The following is a 19,611-nucleotide window of genomic DNA, read 5'->3' as shown; positions in this document are numbered from 1 at the left end:
TGGAGAAGTACAGTCTACTCAAGGATAGTTAGCATGGCTTTGTGAAGGGAAGATTGTGCCTCATGAATCTAATAGAGTATTTTGAGGAGGTAACAAAACAAAATTGATGGGGATAAAGCAGTAGATGTGGTCTACATGGATTTTGGCAAGGCATTTGACAAGGTTCCCCAGAAAGTCATAAGGCAGCACATCATTGGAACCTTGGCTGTATGGATAAAAAAATTGGCTTGCAGGAATAAAGCAGAGAGTGGAAATGGAAGGAAAGTATTCTGCCTGGAGGTCGGTAACTAGTGGAGCGTCGTGGGGGATCTGTTCTGGGACCCTTGCTCTTTCTGACTTTTATAAACCTGGATGAAGAGGTGGATGGATGGGTCAGTAAGTTTGCGGATGACATGAAGGTTGGAGGAGATGTGGATGGAGCAGAAGGTATCGAAGGTTACAATAGGATATAGACAGGATGTAGAGCTGGGCAGAAAAGTGGCAGATGGATTTAAATCTGGATAAATGCAAGGTGATGTTTTTTGGAAGGACAAATCAGAAGGCTGAGTACAGGGTTAATGGTCAGTTACTTAGGAGTGTGGTTGAACAGAGGGACCTTGGGATTCAAATCCATACATCCCTCAAGGTCACCACACAGGTTGATAGGATAATTAAGAAGGCCTATGGAATGGAGGGCTTCAGTTTTAGGGGAATTGAGTTCAGGATTAAAGAGGTTATGTTGAAACTCTACAAATCTCTAGTGAGATCACTCTTGGAATATTGTGTTTATTTCTGGTCACCTCATTATAGGAAGAATGTAGAAGCCATGGAGAGGGTGCAGAGGAGATTACCAGGATGTTGCCTGAAATGGAAAACAGATTTTATGAGGCAAGGTTAACAGAACTGGGACTTTTCTCTTTGGAGCATAGAAGGATGAGAGGAGACTTATTAGAGCTCTACAAGATTATGAGAGGTATAGATAGGGTGGACAGCCAATACCTGTTTCCAAGGGCAGGATCAGCAAACACCAGAGGACATGTGTACAATTTATGGGAGGTAAGTTTAGGGGAGACACTAGGAGTAGTTTTTTTTTTATACCGAGAGTTGTGGGTGTCTGGAATGCCTTGCCTGGGATGGTGGTGGAGGCTGAAACATTAGGGGCATTTAAGAGATCCTTAGACAAACACATGGATGGAGGAAAAATAGAGGGTTACAGGGTAGGGTGGATTTAGTTTTTTTTAAATGGATATATGGGTCAGCACACATCGAGGGCTGAAGGTCCTGGACGGTGCTGTAGTGTTCTATGTTCTATGAGTGGATAACCTTCTCCAAGGTGATTCTTATGGCTATTTTTCCCATGTTTTCAGGTTTCAGCAACTGACCCAGACCAGGAAGCAGATCAGAGTGCCTTACGTTACTCTCTTCATGGACAGGGGGCAAACAGCAAGTTTACCATCGATGAGCTCACTGGGAAAATCTACACCAAGAAAAAATTAGATCGTGAGGAACGATCTGTCTGGCGCTTCCTCGTTCTTGCCACTGATGAAAATGGTGAAGGACTCACCGGTTTCTCTGATGTAATTGTTGAAGTGCAAGATGTGAACGACAACCGACCCCTGTTCTTGTGTGCAATTGATAGCTGCTTTGTGGGATATGTTCCAGAAAATTCCCCGGCAGACACTTCCATCATGGAGATGACTGCCACTGATTTAGATGACCCCAAGACTGGAAAAAATGCAATCCTGACATATAGAATAATCCAGAATGTTCGAAACAAAATCAACCTCAACTTATTTTCCATTAATTCTTTGACTGGCACAATATACACTGTGCTGGGTTCTCTGGACAGAGAAAAAGAAGACAAGTATCTTGTTGTGGTGGAAGCTCGAGATGGAGGTGGGTTGACAGGGACAGGGACAGCTACCATTTTGGTTTCCGATACGAATGATCATGCTCCAGTTTTCACACAGAGTGTTTTCCGAGCAAAGGTTTCTGAAAATGCTGAACAGAACACTGAAGTTCTCGTTGTGCCTGCTACTGACAGTGACGAGGGAGAAAATGCCCTGATTATATTCAGCATCATGGATGGTAATGACGATTATAAATTTCTGATTGAAACAAATCAACTCAAGAAGCATGGGATAATCAAGTTGAGGAAAACTCTGAACTATGAGAAATCTAATGAGAGGAGGTTCAACTTAACTATTAAAGTAGAAGATCCGGACTTTTTCAGTGTGGCTACTTGTATCATTGATGTGGAAGATTACAATGATCATCCTCCAGTCTTCTACCCACAGTTTTATGAAGTTGATCCATTGCTGGAAGATGTCTTCATTGGAACTAGAGTTGTTCAAGTAACAGCAACGGATTTGGATTCTGCCCAGAATGGAAAGTTTACCTACAGTATCACAAGAGCTTCAGATCCACTTGAGCAGTTCACAGTGGATAAAAGTGGTTGGGTCACACTAGCCAGTGCTCTGGATCATGAGCTAATGCCACAGCACCATCTGGTGGTGCTGGCCACTGACCAGGGAAGTCCAGCTCTGACAGGGAGCACCACCATCATTTTAACAGTGCAAGATGTCAATGACAATGGGCCGGAATTTGAGGTTCCATATGCACCAATTGTCTGGGAAAATACAGCTCCACCCCAAATTATCCAGTTAAATGAGACCTCATCCTTAATATATGCTAAAGACAAGGATAGCCCGATGAACGGCGCTCCCTTCTCATTCACTTTATTGGCCCAGCACAATAACTCGACTGCCTTTGCTTTGAAGGATTATGGCAACGATACGGCAGGTCTCACAGCTCTCCGCATGTTTGACAGGGAGGACCAAAAGGTCTACTATCTGCCCGTGATAATCACTGACAGTGGATCCCCACGTATGAGTTCCACAAGCACTTTAACCATCATCATTGGAGACGTTAATGACCATCCTCACTCAGCTGGCTGCATGGAATTTCTGGTTTACAGTTATAATGGTATGGTGTTATTCTATGAAGATGCAAGGTGATTAGCAAAAAGGCAGAATCAAGCACATGTGGACAAAAAAGTTTAAAAACGCTGAATGATAGCAAGATGGACGCATTAATGTATACATACACTGGCCATTTGACTACTAAAAGCTTTAATTAGTCTTTACAAGCAAAATGTGCTCATATGGAATATAAATATTGCAATAGGACAGCTAGACTAAATGGGCTGTTCCCAGATGGTAAAATTAAGCAATACAATGCAGTGTTTGGGGCAAATTGGTGAAAGATTAGATGCAGTGGATGTTCAAATGGACCCAGGTGCACTTGGACGAAAGTCACTGAAGGCCAATTTGCAGGAGAAGCCATTAAGTGGGAGGGCCGTTGGTATGTAACTGAGAAGGATTGATTATAGAAGTGAAGAAGTCATCTTGCAATTATATCAGCACTTGGTGAGACTGCGCCTGGAATATCATGTATGGATTTGGTCTCTTTACTCATAAAGGATGTACTTGCTGTAGAGGCCATGCAGCCTAGATAGCTTCTGGTTTTGACAGGTTTCCCATAAAATGAGAGATTTAATAGACTGCAATTTTATTCTTTAGATTTCAGAAAAATAAAGGAGATCTCATCTAAATTTACCACAAACGTAAAAGGTTTGACAGGCAGATATTTCCCCTGATGGAGTAACCCAGCTAGAGAACAAGGAATCGGCTATTTAGAACCAAGTGAGGAAAACCAAATCTTCTCTCAGAGGATGTTGAACTTTTGGAATTCACCTGCGGAGGCACAACTATCGCATTCATTCAAAACACATTGATTTAAGGGAATCAAGCAATAGGGAGATGATGCTAGAAAATGAAGTGAGGAGGAAGATCAGACAAAATTTTGATAAATGACAGATTAAATCTGAAGAGTTGGATAGCCTATTCTTGCACTAATTTCATAAATGTTTAATGGTAATTATTATTCTGTACCTCGAATGTTCACATTAAAATTTTTGCCAAAGCAGTAAAATCCCTCGTGGACACTATACAGCACTCCTGAAAACCAATAATGAGTACTGCTATAAAGTTTGCAACTAGACATGGGCAGTTGGGACATTTAATAATAATATTTTTGGACTCTATTTAAAGTCTAGATTCAAAGGTGAAGAATAAATTGCAGCAATTGATGTAATTATATTAGCAGGAATCAGTCACTTTCAAGTCACATTGTGGTAGGTAAATCAGACATGAAATAGGATAAACTATACATTTTTTCCAAGAACAGTGAATGTTTATTGTCAGCCTATGGTTAGCTTGGATTTGGACAAAATTTATGAATCTCTGGAAAATGAAACATGGTACTGTACATTAAATACTGAATGTTAATCTTGTTGAAAGCTGTATTATCAAGTCATGAGACTATTTGAAATGTAATGTTTGTGTCTGGCAAGTATTGATCAAGCAAATCATAAATGATCACTGAAATTCTATGCTGTATTGCTTGCATTAGGTCAACTTGCTACCACCGAGTTGGGAAAGGTGCAAGCTCCTGACCCAGATGACTGGGATGCTAAAACGTACCTGTTTATTGGAATGCCTCCAAGGTAAAGTAATCTGGAATAAATTCAAAAGTATTTTTAGGACATGTGAATAGAGTGAAATTGCATTGTTAGTTTGACATAGAAATACCTTGCAGTTTCACAACGTGATTTCACACTATAGATATGGGATTATGTTACTGCTAAATTTGTGCTCTCTTGATTATACAGTTATTTTTTTTACCTCACGCTGTCTTTAGACTGCTGTCAACATTCTAGAGAGAATAATTGTGCAAGAAGCTGTGTTGAAGTCTTTTCCAATTTAATTTTTCAGATAAAGGCTGAAAAAACTGGAAGTCTTCCAATTTTGACTTAATGATCTGAGTTCTATGTTGTTACTCCAGTAACTAACTAAAATGTTTATAAACACAGCATTTTAAAAATTCGTAGTTCATGATCTGTGTCTCCATGAGATTGTAGTTAGCTACGTCCCTACATCCTTTCATGGGCCAGCTTTTAAATATGTGAGTAACTCCTGATATGACCCACCTCTACATGAGTTTGGATTGGGGAAGTTTATTCAGAGGGCTGTACAAGCCTGAAGTGTACATGAGTAAAACACAAAGGTCTGCATGATTGTGTCAATATACATGAGAACTCTGTCCCCAAGGCACTCTGTGGAAAGGAATTTTTTAAAGAACCGGCCTTCTCAGAGAAGAAATCCTTCCACATCTGTCTTGAATGGACATTTCCTTATTCTTCACTCTGATTCTGGGTTCTCTTGAGAGGAAGTACTCTCTCAGCATTTAAACTGCCTTTCCCCTTAAAAATCTTACAAATTTTGATTAGATCGCCTCTTTTGTTCCTCTAAGGTACAAGTGGAGTTGTTTCATCCTGTTTAATCTTCCCTTGCAGGATAATCCTTTCAAACATGGGATCATCCTAATTAAACCTTCTCTGAAGCACCAGAAATAAAATACAGTAGTATCCTTCCTTAAAAGGGGGAAACAAAAACTGCTCTAGATGTGGTTTCACTGGTGCTTTGCATAGTCGTAGAATGACATCCCTCCTTTCGTACTCCAGCCCCATTGAAACGTGTGCAAGCTCTGTGTTTCCTGCTGAAGGATCCCCAAATCACTTTGTGCTACAACTGTTCTTTCATGATTCTTTTAATGAGTTTATCGCACGTCAGTAGAAATGGGAATGATTTATTGGCTATTACAGAAATGAGAGGTTGCAGGGTGGAGATGAGTGCATTAAATACCCAGGATTATCGGGTAATTTGAAAGGCTAGGCAGGAAGGTAAAGATGGCTCTTAATTATGGATGAGCTCAAAGTGATAGTGAGGGACAACATCAGCTCCAAGGAACAAAATGTTGAATCAATCTAGGTAGAGAACAGGAATAATAAGGGGGAAAAGTCACACAGGACACCAATAATAACATTATGGTGGTACGGGCAATTCATAAAGAAATAAAGGCTCGTGTAAGGATGGCAATTATCATGGGGGATTATAACCTGCATGTATATTGGTCAAATTAAATTGATCAAGACAGCCTTGAGGAGGAGTTCATATAATGCATCCATGTTAGTTTTCTTGAGCAGCATACTACAAAACCTATAAGAGAACATTGTCATATGTCAAGTGTAATAAGATGGGTAAAATTAATGATCTCGTAATTAGGGATCCACTCAGAAAGGGTGATCACTGAAGGCTGAGAAAGTAAGATCCGAAACAAGTCTTCTACATCACCATGCCTAAACTATAGGATGGGGTAAGAGATGGCTGTCATAGCTTGGGAAAACAGGCTTTATCATGGGACAGTTGAGGAACAGTGGAGGACATTTCAAGAGATTTTTTTATGTTACTCAGCTTAAGTTTTAAAATGAGAACAGTAAGAATAGGAATTGTCAGTCAAGAGTAACTAAGGAAATAAAGGAAGATATCAAATTAAAAGCTAAAGCATTCAAAGTGGCCAAGTAGTGAGAATCTGGAAGATTGAAAAAACTACAAAAGCAATAAAGAAAGGAAAGATGGATGATGAAAATTAATTAACACAGAATATAAAACAGATTTTTCTTTAGAAATATATAAAGGGTAAAAGAGTGGCTGAAGTAAACATTGGTCCATTAGAAGTTGATAAGGGGGAATGAATAATGGGTAATATGGAAATAGCTGAGGCTTCAGTAATTATTTGATGCCACCTTTCACAGTGGAAGAGATAGGTAACTTGCTAGAGAGTGATGTTAAGGAGGTGATGGGAGGTGAGGACCTTGATACAATGGTTATCATTAAATAGGTGGAGCTGGGCAAACTAGTGGGCCTAAAGGTAGATAAGTCCCCTGGTTCTGATAGAATGCACCACAGGGTACGGAAAGAAATGGCGGAAGCTATAGTAGATGTCTTTGAGGTAATCAACTAAAATTCTCTGGACTGTGCAGGTCCAAACTGATTGGACAATAGCAAATGTCACCCCATTGTTTAAAAAAAAGGATGTAGGTAACAGGCAGGTAACTCTAGGCCAGTTAGCTTAATATCCATAGTTGGGAAAAATACTTGAAGCTGTCATTAAGGAAGAAATAGCAAGGCACCCAGATAGAAATTGTTCCATCAGACAGACACAGCATGAATTCAGGAAGGGCAGGTCATGTTTAACTAACTTATTGGAGTTCTTTAAGGATATAAAGAGTGCAGTGGGTAGTGGTAACCAGGTAGATGTGGTATGCTAAATTTTCCAGAAGTTTGATAAGGTGCCACACAAAGGACTCCTGCATAAGATAAGGATGCACTGAGTTAAGGATTAATGTATTGAGATGGATAGAGGGTTGGCAACCCAGTAAAGGTCAAAGGGTTGGGATAAATGGCTGTTCTCTCGTTGACAATCAGTGGAGAGTGGTGTGCGGCAGAGATCTGGGCCTACAACTGTTCACAATATACATAAATGAAATGGAGCAGGGGACCAAGTGCAGTGTATCTATGTTTGCTAACGACCTTAAATTGAGTGGAAGAACAAATTGTGCAGAGGGCACAGAGAGCTATATAGATGGGTTAAGTGAGTGCACAAGGATCTGGGAAATGGCATACAACGTTGGTAAATATAAGGGCATCCACCTTGGAAAGAAAAATAATGGATCTGACTAATTTTTTAACGGTGAAAAGTTGCAGCATGCTGTTCTGCAGAGAAACCTGAGAGTACTTGTGCATGAATCACAAAAAGTTAGTTTGAAGGTGCCACAGGTGATCAAGAACACAAATGGGACATTGACCTTCATTACTAGAGGGATCAAATTCAAGAGCAGGGAAGTTCCTTATCCACAATTCGCCAGAGCTCACTGACTGTGTGCGTTCTGTGGTAGATCCCTTCGCTGGTCCGCCACCGAATAGTATTGGTAGTCCTTCGGTTTGAAGAAGACACGTTCTTGTGCAGTTCATCTGTGGTCATGAAGTTGACTTTGCAGTCCCAGTCTGGAAGTGCAAACACTAACACAATGGAGGCACTGGAATTCTGTTTTTGTTAAAACTGTGGCTGCTGCTTTGTGACGCTATTCACGGTTTTTCATCAGTTTTTGCAGCACCTGTCTTCAAAACTGGAGGCTTCATAGCACAGGGCTCACCAGAGGGATCAGTCAGCAGCCACAGCTTCTAGTTCTCTTGGCTGGATGCCACAGAAGCATAGGGTTTCCTTCACAGTGTCTTTACAATGCTTGCGTGGACAACTTTGAGGTCTCCTTCTGGTCTTCAGTTTGCCATAGAGTAGCTGGCGAGGCATACGGTGGTCATCCATTCTGAAGACGTGTCCTACCCACCACACCTGGGCTCTGATGATCAGGGACTCAATGCTGGTGGACTTCGTGCAACCCAAGACTTCCAGGTTAGAGACACGGTTTTGCCAACAGATGCCAAAGATGGAACAGATGGGCCACATGTGGAATTTCTCCATTTGTTTGACGTGATGTTGGTGCAGAGTTCAGGTCTCACATACACCTAGGAGAGAAGGGTTGACAACAGCTCTGTAGACTTTCAGCTTTGTGGAGATGTGGACATTGAGCACTCTGGTATGCAGCCTCCCCAAAGCCTGGCTGGCCTTGCTGATCCTGGAGTCAATTTCTATGTCCAAAGACCCATTATTTGACATGATTCTCCCCAAGTATTTAAAGCTGTTTACATTTGTCAGCTGGATGTCATCAACAGTGACTTTTGCTTCTATGGGGTTGGTATTTGGCACGGACTGATGGAGTACTTCAGTCTTGTTCAGGTTGATGGTCAGGCTGAATGAAATGCCTCTACACCGTCATTCAAGAAACTGAATAATAGCCAGTTATTTAAGGCTAATCAGCCTATTTTTGGCTCCCTCCCTTTTTAAATAGACAGTTTTTCAATCTTTTGGTAGTTTTCCAGAATCTGATATTGAAGGATTACAACTCATGCATCCACTATCCTGGCAACCACTTCTTTTAGAATCCAAGGATGCAGGACATCTGGACCAGAGGTCCTAATGGTCTTTATCCCCATTAGTTTGACTAATGATATTAATGATGTTAATGTATTTTTCAGTTCTTCTGAGACATTCACAATATCAGCTACCATTCAGACAGATGCAAGACAAATCCTCCTCTGACATTTTCTTATTTCCCCAAACTATTTCCCAGCCTCAATCTCAGAAAGGGGAAGGAGGCAATGTTAATTTTCTCTCCCTCTTCCTTTTCATATACTTGAAGAAGCTCTAGTGGTCTCTTCCTGTACTCCTTGATAGTTTGCCTTTTTCTCTATTTTTATTGTTTTTTTTAAACTTTTTTTTAATGTTTTTTGTTAGATTCTGAATTTATACCAATCTTCATGTCGACTGCTAACTTTTGTATGCTTTCTTCTGAATTAAGTAAAACACAAAAGTCTGCTGACACTGTGATTGAAGTCAAAATGCAATGCTCTAGAAACTTGGCAGGTCAAACTTTGTACTTAATATAGCAAAGATAAAGTACACACTTTGACCTGCCGAGTTTCTCCAGCATTGTGTTTTTACTTTCTTCTGAATGAACCCCACTACAGGACCTCATAACAGGACATCATGTTGCATTTGCTTCATGCTAAGCGTGTTTTATTTGCATTGCAATTCTTTGCATGGCTGTATGAATGTTAGTTCATAAGACGTTGAAGCAGAATTAGACCATTGAGTATGTTCCACCATTCAAATCATGGGTGATGTATTTCTCCTCTCTACCCAATACGTCCCATTACCTTTGATCCCCTTACTAACCCTGTCAAACTCTATTTTAAACATACCCAATAACTTGGCCTCCACAGATTCTATATCCTCTGGCTGAAGATATTTTTCCACATTAGGGATATGTTAGAGATAATCTGTTAGTCTCCTTGCAGAAGAACTCTTCTCATTGTTCAGGTGCCTGCCTACACTTTGCTCATACCTTGATGAAGGGTTCATGTCTGAAACATTGGTTCTGTATCTTTATCTTTGCTATGTAAAGTATGCTGTTTGACCTGCTGAGTTTTTCCAGCATTCTTTTTTTTAAACTTCAATCACAATGTCTGAAGACTTTCGTGGTTTACTTAATTGTACGAGGTGACTTTTGACAAATAAACTCTTTAAATTTAGTAATATTTTTAGAAACATTTGGTTTGCCATGGTTAGTTTATTCCTTATTTAGAATGCTTCCTCCTTACTGAGATAGATTTTTTTTCTGGGAATCATGATTTGCCACCACTTATCTTCTTCTTTTCTTTGGCTTGGCTTCGCAGATGAAGATTTATGGAGGGGGTAAAAAGTCCACGTCAGCTGCAGGCTCGTTTGTGGCTGACAAGTCCGATGCGGGACAGGCAGACACGGTTGCAGCGGAAAATTGGTTGGTTGGGGTTGGGTGTTGGGTTTTTCCTCCTTTGCCTTTTGTCAGTGAGGTGGGCTCTGCAGTCTTCTTCAAAGGAGGTTGCTGCCCGCCAAACTGTGAGGCGCCAAGATGCACGGTTTGAGGCGTTATCAGCCCACTGGCGGTGGTCAATGTGGCAGGCACCAAGAGATTTCTTTAGGCAGTCCTTGTACCTTTTCTTTGGTGCACCTCTGTCACGGTGGCCAGTGGAGAGCTCGCCATATAACACTACTTAACTATTTGCTCAATTCAGTTCAGTCAACTCTATCCTCATTCCATTGTGTTAAACATGGATGTTTCTGACCCATATTTGTCATTTTTAGGCTTAATACTGTGACAGAGTATTTAGAGGTGGCTTGGGAGAAATTGTTAGAGTAGCTTGCACACACACATTTTAAAACACAGAATTTTTGCAGGACTTTTGCAGAGTGCTTTTTGCAAAAATAGTAGCAACATTCAGCATGTGATCTTTGCTGGCAAGGGACAGAACAGTTTTGCTCTCAGAGAGAGAGGGAGTGAAACAGAGAGGAGAGACACAGAAATCAGTTCTAGAAGGACAAGCTGGCAAACTTTGGAAGGCTGTCTGGTCAAAGAAGAAGACTATATGTCTGAGGTGTCCCGAAAGAAAGAGGATCATCTGGAGAACCCTGAAGGGGGAACGTTTCATCAATAAGACTGATTGGAAAGGAATCAGGTGCGGATGTCCTGAAACAAAAGGAATCTCTCTCTGAAAACCAGCAAGAAGCCTTCTGAGTGGTAACCATTTGCCTGTTAAGCACCAAAGACTGGTGAACTTTGTTAATGCTAACTTCTGTGCACAGTACAAGAATTCCCTGCAACCAATAAGATTGGACTGTGATCCAAATAACTTTTCTAATCTTAAATATACATTACACACACCTGCGCTTAGTATTGGAGGGGGGATTAAGTAGGTTAGGTAGGTTAAGTAATAAGTTAAAGTTTAATTCTGTTTTCTTGTTCAATTATAATTAAAAACTACTTTTGTTGAAGTAGTCCTGTGTCGTGGTGCATCTCTATTACTGCTGGTTTTGGGGGTCCTCTGGACTCTGTAACAATACAAAATTCTATAACCTTCATATGCTGCAGAATCTCAGTCAAACTTGGGAGCAGACTCTATGTGGGAAATTGCAAAAAGAATTTGAAAGCAGAATTTAAGCCAGAGAAGGATGAAGCAGGACACATAGTGCTATGTTATCGTTTATTAATTACTCATTTTTGCATGTCTGTTTCAGATATTTTGCCCTGAATGCAAGTTCTGGTTTCCTGAGTATTACTGATGGTACTCCCTCTGGAGTTTACGGCTTCCAGGTCAAGGTTGTGGATGGCACTTGGCCAGACGTAGTTTCAACAGTAAAGGTTGTTGTTAAAGAATTGGAAGAAGGTGCCATATACAATGCGGGTTCTCTAAGAATGAATGGTGAGCATTTATCCATTTCCATGCCCACAATATTTATATGGAACATTAAAACCAAGTTCTACACTTTTCTTAAGAATGTAGAAATACCATAACAATGTATTAAATGCAAATGTGAAAAAGATAAGGAATGGATAAAGGCCATTTATTCTATCCACAGACATTAATCAATTGCCACTAAATCTATTCAATTTCCTAAAAAATAATTTGTGAGCTTTATTTGGGCTTCTCACAAAGAAACCCTAAGCAAAACTGCAGAATATTTAGCAGTTGATATGATATGTCGACGATAATTACTTTCTGATAATATTATGTTATCAGTATTATTTTAGTCCATAATATGTAGAATATTCAAGCATTTTTGTTCCTAGTCATGTTCATAGGCTTGGATATTCAGTCTCAACTATTATTCACACCTAGATACCCTCTCAAACTACAAGAAACAGCCACCTGCGGAAAGTATGTCTTATTTTTGGTTACATTCTCATCTTTCCTCAGTTAAGAATGTGTACTTGCTCTCAGTATAAAATCAGAATGTAAAGTCATGAGCATGTCACAAAACTTGTTGTTTTGAGACAGCATTACAGTGCAAATATTATCATAAATTACATTTTAAAATAAATAAATTAGTGCAAAAAAAAAAGAAAAAGTGAGGTAGTGTCTGTGGTTCATTGTCCATTCAGAAATCTGATGGCAGAAGATACATGCCCATCCCATTATAGTTGGTTCAACCTCTCGTTTTATGCTGCTAGTTCTCAAATGCTGTTTGACTAAGGCCCATAAAGAAAAGTTAATACATCTCACCTTGGGCTCAGTTGAAAACCCAGTCATTTTCTGAATATGAAGGCTGTAGATTCAAGTCCCACCCAAACAATGAACAGGAAATCTAGGCTAACATTCCTTGTGGTACAGAGTGAGTTCCAAAGTGGCCTGCCTTTCATGTGAGATGAAGATATGATCTTCTTTCTCAGAGGAACACAAAAAAACCCCCCACTTCTCTGAAGAAAATAAGGACAATTATTCTGGTGTATCTGAAAAAGTATTTAGAAACTGCTGATCCTTCACATATGAGAAATAGATTGTCCAACTATTTCCCATGTGAGAGCTTGCTGTGCGTGCGTTGGATTCCGTGGTTCCTACGTGATAATAGCAATGAGACTGCAAAGAATTTTGCCACATTCTGTAAAGTGTAGAATAAATGAAAGCTTTCCTTTGTGTTAATAGTTTAAAAATTGTCAAACCTTATTGAACCAGGAGAGCACACCATTTCATGTGTTTTTAATCAGTGAACGATGGCACTGCCATATCACCATTACACTTTATTACAATCAATCTATTCTACAGATTTTTAAATTTAAAATAGAATAACATTTGAATCAAATTTTTGGTTGGCTGAAGTAAATGCCTTCCTCTAGTGGCCAGAGGCTGAATATGACCAAAACGTTAATCTAGTGATACAGTAAAACCTCATTAGAATGCGTTAGTTGGGGTCTAAGATTTCATACCACGTTACAGCCGAGTTGTGGAACAGATGCCTATACGTCAGAGTGCCCACGGATAATCAAACCCAAATATTACCAGTTTTCGAATGATCCACTATCTATAACTAACAATTTCAATGAAAGAAAGCAAGCACATTCTTTTAATATTGGGATTCTGAATTTTAATCAACATTTGGAAAGTTTGAGGTCCACAGACACCCACGCTATAAGCGATTCTGCGGATTAACAAATCGCATTCTAACGAGGTTTCACTGCATTTTCAACTCGAAAATAATCAGTATCATACTTCTTTATTAGCTTACGAAAACTCCAAAAATAAAACTTCATTAGAAATGACCATTTGTAATTATTATTGCACAAGTTTCCTGTGGCGTTAAACTTGGAGCTGAGAAAGGATTGTTTTGTGGTTATGCAAGAACTTACCCACAAGTAAAGTACATTTTAAAAAATATATTAAACAGGTGTCACAGCAGAAGAGTTTATCTCCAAGCCCACTGCTGAAGAAAGTAAATACACAAAGCTAAGAAGGACGCTGGCAGAAATTATTCCAACACAATCGGACAACATTGATATCTTCAGTGTTGTGAATGTGAGAGGTCGGGTTGGAGAAGTCGATATCTGGTATGCAGCACAAGGGTCTCCATACCTCAAGGCTGAGAAAATGAATGGCAATGTGGCAGCTTTCAAAGCTAAGGTGTGCTCCGCTTAGAGCTTATGATGTGTATCAGTCAAAGTTGCATAGAAAACCTAGCATAAATGTTGGTAATGATTTGCATTTACAAACATAATCATAATGGAAAGTATTGTGCTGAACTGCCTTATAAAAACTAAACATAACCAAGATAGGAGTGTATAAGAACTTTGTCATCTTTTGTCATCACATTCTTTATTTTGTCGTGTACCTTTATGGAGGAATTCCTCGTAGATAACGGTGAGGGTGATTATCTGAGTTACTGGTGTTAATGAGGAAATTTACCTAATGATATCTCATATAAGGAAACAATAAAGTCCACAATTTTCCATCATTAATTTCAACATCCCTCATCACATTTTTCATGCAACTAGAACTCTTAGGCATGGTGTCTGGAACATGGGACGGATCTGGGTCAGGAGGTCTCTTCACAGCATTGGGGCTTGGGGTGTGCAGTTTCTTTGTTAGATCTCAACTTGTAGTTGCTATTGTCCACGGCCACTCACTGGCTTCTCCCACACAGCCAATGTTTTTGAATATTTTAATATGAGATTTCACATCCAAAGTACAGAGGACCTATAGATAGATGTTAAAATTCTCAAAGATACACTACACTTAAAATCACCAATGCCTGAAGAGGGCACACAAAATCAGTGAACCGGTGCGGACCCGAAAGGCCAACATGGCCTGTTTCCGCTCCGTAAATGGTTATATGGTTATGGATGGGGGTGGGTTTGACTCGAGGAGTACATACTTGGAATTGTGGGAGTTGGGTTAGTGAGCTAGGTGGAGTGGGTGCAGGAGAGGGCCCCTTTAAGTGACTTAGCTGTGGAGACAGCAGCACTGTGAAAACATTCTTATTCTGAGAGGGTGCAACAGCAGATCTATGTAAGCACAAAGTAATCTTATTTTCCTGTATATTTCCATGAGGAATGGCATCATCGGGTCTGCATCTGACATCGAGAACTGGCACAAGCAGAATTTGTGACCAGTTCACCAAATTTTTGGAGTGAAGAGATTGTGATCGTTGCACTCCAAACAAAAAAATCAACTTTTGCATCTCGCGCTGGAAAAAAAGGTCTTGATTACCTGCCTGATGCTCCTGTTCACACTACTGACCCATGACTGCATCACCAGATCTAACTCCAACAATGTCATCAAGTTTGCAGATGACACAACTGTAGTTGGCCTCGATAGCAACAGAGAGAAGAGGTGGAAAATCTTGTGATATAGTGCAAGATTGACAACATGAATCTCAATGTAGACAAGATGAAGGGGATGATCGTGGAATTCAAGCAGACCAGGAATGACCACCCTCCACTACACATCATCAACTCTGTAGTGGAGAGCACCAAGTTCCTTGGAGTTCATTTAACTAGTGACCTATCGTGGACACTCAAGATCTCCTCACTTGTCAGGAAGGCATAACAATGACAGCACTTCCAGAAAAGACTGAATGGGCAAGGCTACCAGCCACCATTATGTCAACCTTCTAAAGCTTTATCGAGAATGTCCTAGCTGGCTGGTACAGTTGCTGTGGAGAAATGGATCAGAGGTCAAGCCACTGGACCATAAGAGTGGAGGGAGGATCACTGGAGTCTCCCTCCCTCACCCTCGACAGGATCAACCAGGATCATTGTCTGAAGAGGGTGCATACAATCATTGAGGACCCCTTCCACCCTGCACACGGCATCTTTCAGCTGCTCGCATCAGGGTAGAAATAGAGGAGGATCAGAGCCAGCACCACCAGGCTGAGAAACAGCTCCTTTCCACAAGCAGAGAGAATGCTGGACAACCAAACGAACTGCTCATGTTAATCATCAGAAACTCTTATATTTATGAAAAAGATTACTTATTTATACATACGAGTACTTGTCCTGCATATGTATTGTTTGCAGTCTGAGAAGCAATCATCCACTACCACTCTGTTTTCTACCATTCAGCCAATTTTGAATCCAGTTTACAACCTCTCCATGGATACCTAGTGCCTTAACCTTCTGAATTAACCTCCCATGTGCAACCTTGTTAAAGGCCTAACTAAAGTCCATGTAGACAACATCCACAGCCTTTCCTTCATTTACTTTCTTGGTAACATCATCAAAAAAATCTATAAGATTCATTAAACTCACCCTACTACACACAAAGCCATGCTAACTATTCAAATTCTTGAATAGCCAATCTCTCCGAATTCCTTCCAATAATTTACCTATCACTGATGATAGGCTCACCAGGCTGTAATTTCCTGGTTTACTTTTGGGGCCTTTTTTAAACCACGGAACAACATGAGCTACCCTATAATCCTCCAGCACCTCACCCATGGCTAAGGAAATTTTAAATACATCTGCCAGGGCCCCTGCAATTTCTACACTAGTCTCCCTCAAGGTCCGAGGGAATATCATGACAGGCCCAGGGGTTTTATCTATCTTTATGTGCTGTAAAGCAGCAAAAACCTCCTCTTCTTTAATCTCTATGTGTTTCATAATGCTACTGGTTGTTTCCCTTCCTTCCTTATATACTATGCCAGTTTCCTGAGTAAATACTGATGCAAAAAGCATCAAAATGCAAAAGATCTCCCATATCTCATGAGGCTCCACACATAGATGACCACTCTGATTTTCTAGGGGACCTATTTTATCCCTTACTATCCTTTTACTCTTAATATACTTGTAGAAACACTTCAGGTTTACCCTAACATTATCTGCCAAAGCAACCTCGTGTCTTCTTTTTGTCTTCCCAATTTCCTTATTAAGTATTTTCTTACATTTTCTATACTCTCTAGTACCTCATTTGCTCCTTGTTGCCTCTATCTGTTATACACCTCTCTCTTCTTCCGAACCAGATCCCCAATATCCCTTGAAAACCAAGGGCCCCTATGCCTGTTTATCTTGTCTTTAATTCTGACCGGAACATATAAACTCTGCACTCTCAAAATTTCACCTTGAAGTTTCTCACTTACCTCCCACATTCTTGCCCGAAATCAATTTATCCCAATCCACGCATTCTAGATCCTTTCTCATTTCCTCAAAATTGGCCTTTCTCCATTGTAGAATCTCAACTTGAGGCCCAGCCTATCCTTCTCCATAATTAACTTGAAACTAATGGCGTTATGATCATTGGACCCAAAATGTTCACCTACACATACTTCTGTCAACTGACCTTTCTGGTTCCCTAGTGAGGAAATAATGGGGGCTTAGACGGAAATATTTAAAATGTCATCAGTAATGGAATGGTGCCAGAGGATTGGGGGGTAGCTCATGTAGTTCCATTGTTTAAAACAGGTGCTAGGAATAAATCTAGTAATTATAGGCTTGTAAATTTGACATCAATGGAGGGTAAGTTAATGGAAAGTATTCTTAGAGATGGTATATTTAAATATTTAGACAGGCAGGGTTTGATTAGGAATAGTCAACATGGATTTGTGAGAGGAAGATCATGTTTGACAAACCTTAGAATTTTTTGAGGAGGTAACTAGGAAAGTTGATGATGGTAAGACAGTGGATGTTATATATATGGACTTTAATAAAACCTTTAATAAGGTTCCTCAGGGAAGGTTAGTTAGGAAGGTTCAATCATTAGATATTAACATTGAAGTAGTAAAATGGATTCAACAATAGTTGAATGGGAGATGCCAGAGAGAAGTGGTAGATAATTATTTGTCAGATTGGAAGCCGGTATCTAGTGGTGTGCCTCAGGGTTCAGTATTGAGCCCATTACTATTTGTCATGCACATTAATCATCTGGATGATGGAGTGATAAATTGGATTAGTAAGTATGCAAATGATACTAAGATAGGTGGAGCTATGGATAGTGAAGAAGGGTTTCAAAGCTTGCAGAGGGATTTAGGCCAGTTAGAAGAGTGGGCTGAAAATTGGCAGGTGGACTTTAATGCAGTTAAGTGTGAGGAATTACATTTTGATAGGGCTAATCAAAACAGGACCTATATGGTGAATGGTAGGGCATTGAAGAGTGCAGTAGAACAGAGGGAGCTAGGAATAAATGGTATATAGTTCCCTGAAGGTGAAGCCACATGCAGATAGGGTGGTGAAGAAAGGTTATGGTATTTTGACCTTTATAAATCAGAGCATTGAGCATCGGAGCTGGGGGGGGGGGGGGAATGTTATGTTAAAATTGTACAAGGCATTGGTGAGGCCAAACTTGGAGTATTGTTTACAGTTTTGGTCACCAAAGTATAGGAAAGATATCAACAAATTGGAGAGAGTGCAGAGAAGATTTACAGGGTCTAAGTTATAGGGAAAGGTTAAATAAGTTAGGTCTTTATTCTTTGGAGCATAGAGGTTGAGAGGGGATTTAATTGAGGTATTTAAAATTATTAGGGTTATGGATAGAGTTGATGTGGAGGTGCTTTTTTCCTTTAAGAAAAGGGGGAGATACAAACGAGAGGACAAGAGTTGAGAATTAGGGAGGAAATGTTTAGAGGAAACATGAAGTGGAACTTCTTTACTCAGAGAGTGGTGTGTAGGAAAGAGTTTCCAGACGAAGTGGCAGAGGCAGGCTTGATATTACCATTTAAGGAGTAGTTGGATATGTATATGGACGGGAAAGAAATGGATGGTTATGGATTGAATGTAGGTCAGTGGGGTTAGGTGAGAGAAAGTGTTTGGCATGGACTAGAAGGGCCAAGTTGGCCTGTTTCTATGCTGTAATTGTTATGAGGTTATATTATATAATAGGAGATCAAGTGTTGCATCCTCTCTTGTTGGTGCCTCTATATATTGATTCAGAAAATTTTCATAGACACATTTGATAAACTCCAAGTCATCCAGCCCTTTTACAGTATGGGAATCCTAGTCAATATGTGGAAATTTAAAATCTCCCACTTCTGTTTCTTAAATAGGTCTGTTAACTCTCTATAGATTTTCTCCTCCAATTCTATAATTGGCCAGTCTATAATACAATCCTTTCAATGAGGTCACACCTTTCCTGTTCCTCAACTCCACCCATATGACCTCTGTAGATGAGCCCTCTGTGCTGTCCTGTTTAAGCACAGCTGTGATATTTTCCCTAACTAGCAATTCCACTCCTCCCCCTTTCATCTCTCCCCCTCTATCATGTCTGAAATAATGGAAGCCTGGATCATTGAGCTGCCAGTCCTGCCCCTCCTGCAACCAATATCAATAATATTGATATTAGGCCACTCCACGGCCTAAGCTTGCCTGTCTTTCTGGCAATACTCTTTGTATTGAAATAAATACACCTAAGAATATTTCTATCACATACAAACCTTTAATTTCAGTCTATACATGTAATCTTCACATGACCTTTATCCTCCTCCACCTCACTATCTACTCTTACACTCTGGTTCCCCTCCCCCTGAAAATCTAGTTTAAACTGCCCCCCACCCCCATCCCCCAGAACAGCATTAGCAAACTTACCCACAAGAATGTTAGTCCCCCCTTCAGTTCAGGTGCAAACTATCCCATCAGAACAGGTCCAACCTTCCCTGGAACAGAGCCCAATTGGCCATAAACATGAAGCCCCCCCCCTCCTGCACTGTCTCTTTAGCTACATATTTAGCTGCATTAACTTCCTATTTCTAACCTCACTAGCACATAGTACAGGTAGCTCTGCTGAGATTGGAACCCTGAAGGTCCTGTCCTTCAAC

At 40.2% G+C, this 19,611-nt stretch overlaps 1 protein-coding gene across 2 annotated transcripts in view; it reads left to right on the top strand.

Annotated features, from left to right (window-relative positions):
* LOC138755588 (neural-cadherin) overlaps positions 1-19,611 on the top strand; it is a 283,392-nt gene that overhangs the window by 229,213 nt on the left and 34,568 nt on the right. For both annotated transcript variants that reach the window (XM_069921840.1, XM_069921841.1), the window contains 4 exons: positions 1,347-2,964; positions 4,453-4,546; positions 11,614-11,798; positions 13,759-13,991. In XM_069921840.1, coding sequence (XP_069777941.1) covers positions 1,347-2,964; positions 4,453-4,546; positions 11,614-11,798; positions 13,759-13,991 — 2,130 coding nt within the window. The remainder of the gene's footprint in view (positions 1-1,346; positions 2,965-4,452; positions 4,547-11,613; positions 11,799-13,758; positions 13,992-19,611) is intronic.

This window comes from Narcine bancroftii, chromosome 2 (genome assembly GCF_036971445.1).
Source record: "Narcine bancroftii isolate sNarBan1 chromosome 2, sNarBan1.hap1, whole genome shotgun sequence".
NCBI classification, from domain to species: domain Eukaryota; kingdom Metazoa; phylum Chordata; class Chondrichthyes; order Torpediniformes; family Narcinidae; genus Narcine; species Narcine bancroftii.
This window is presented reverse-complemented; position numbering and strand designations above follow the sequence as displayed.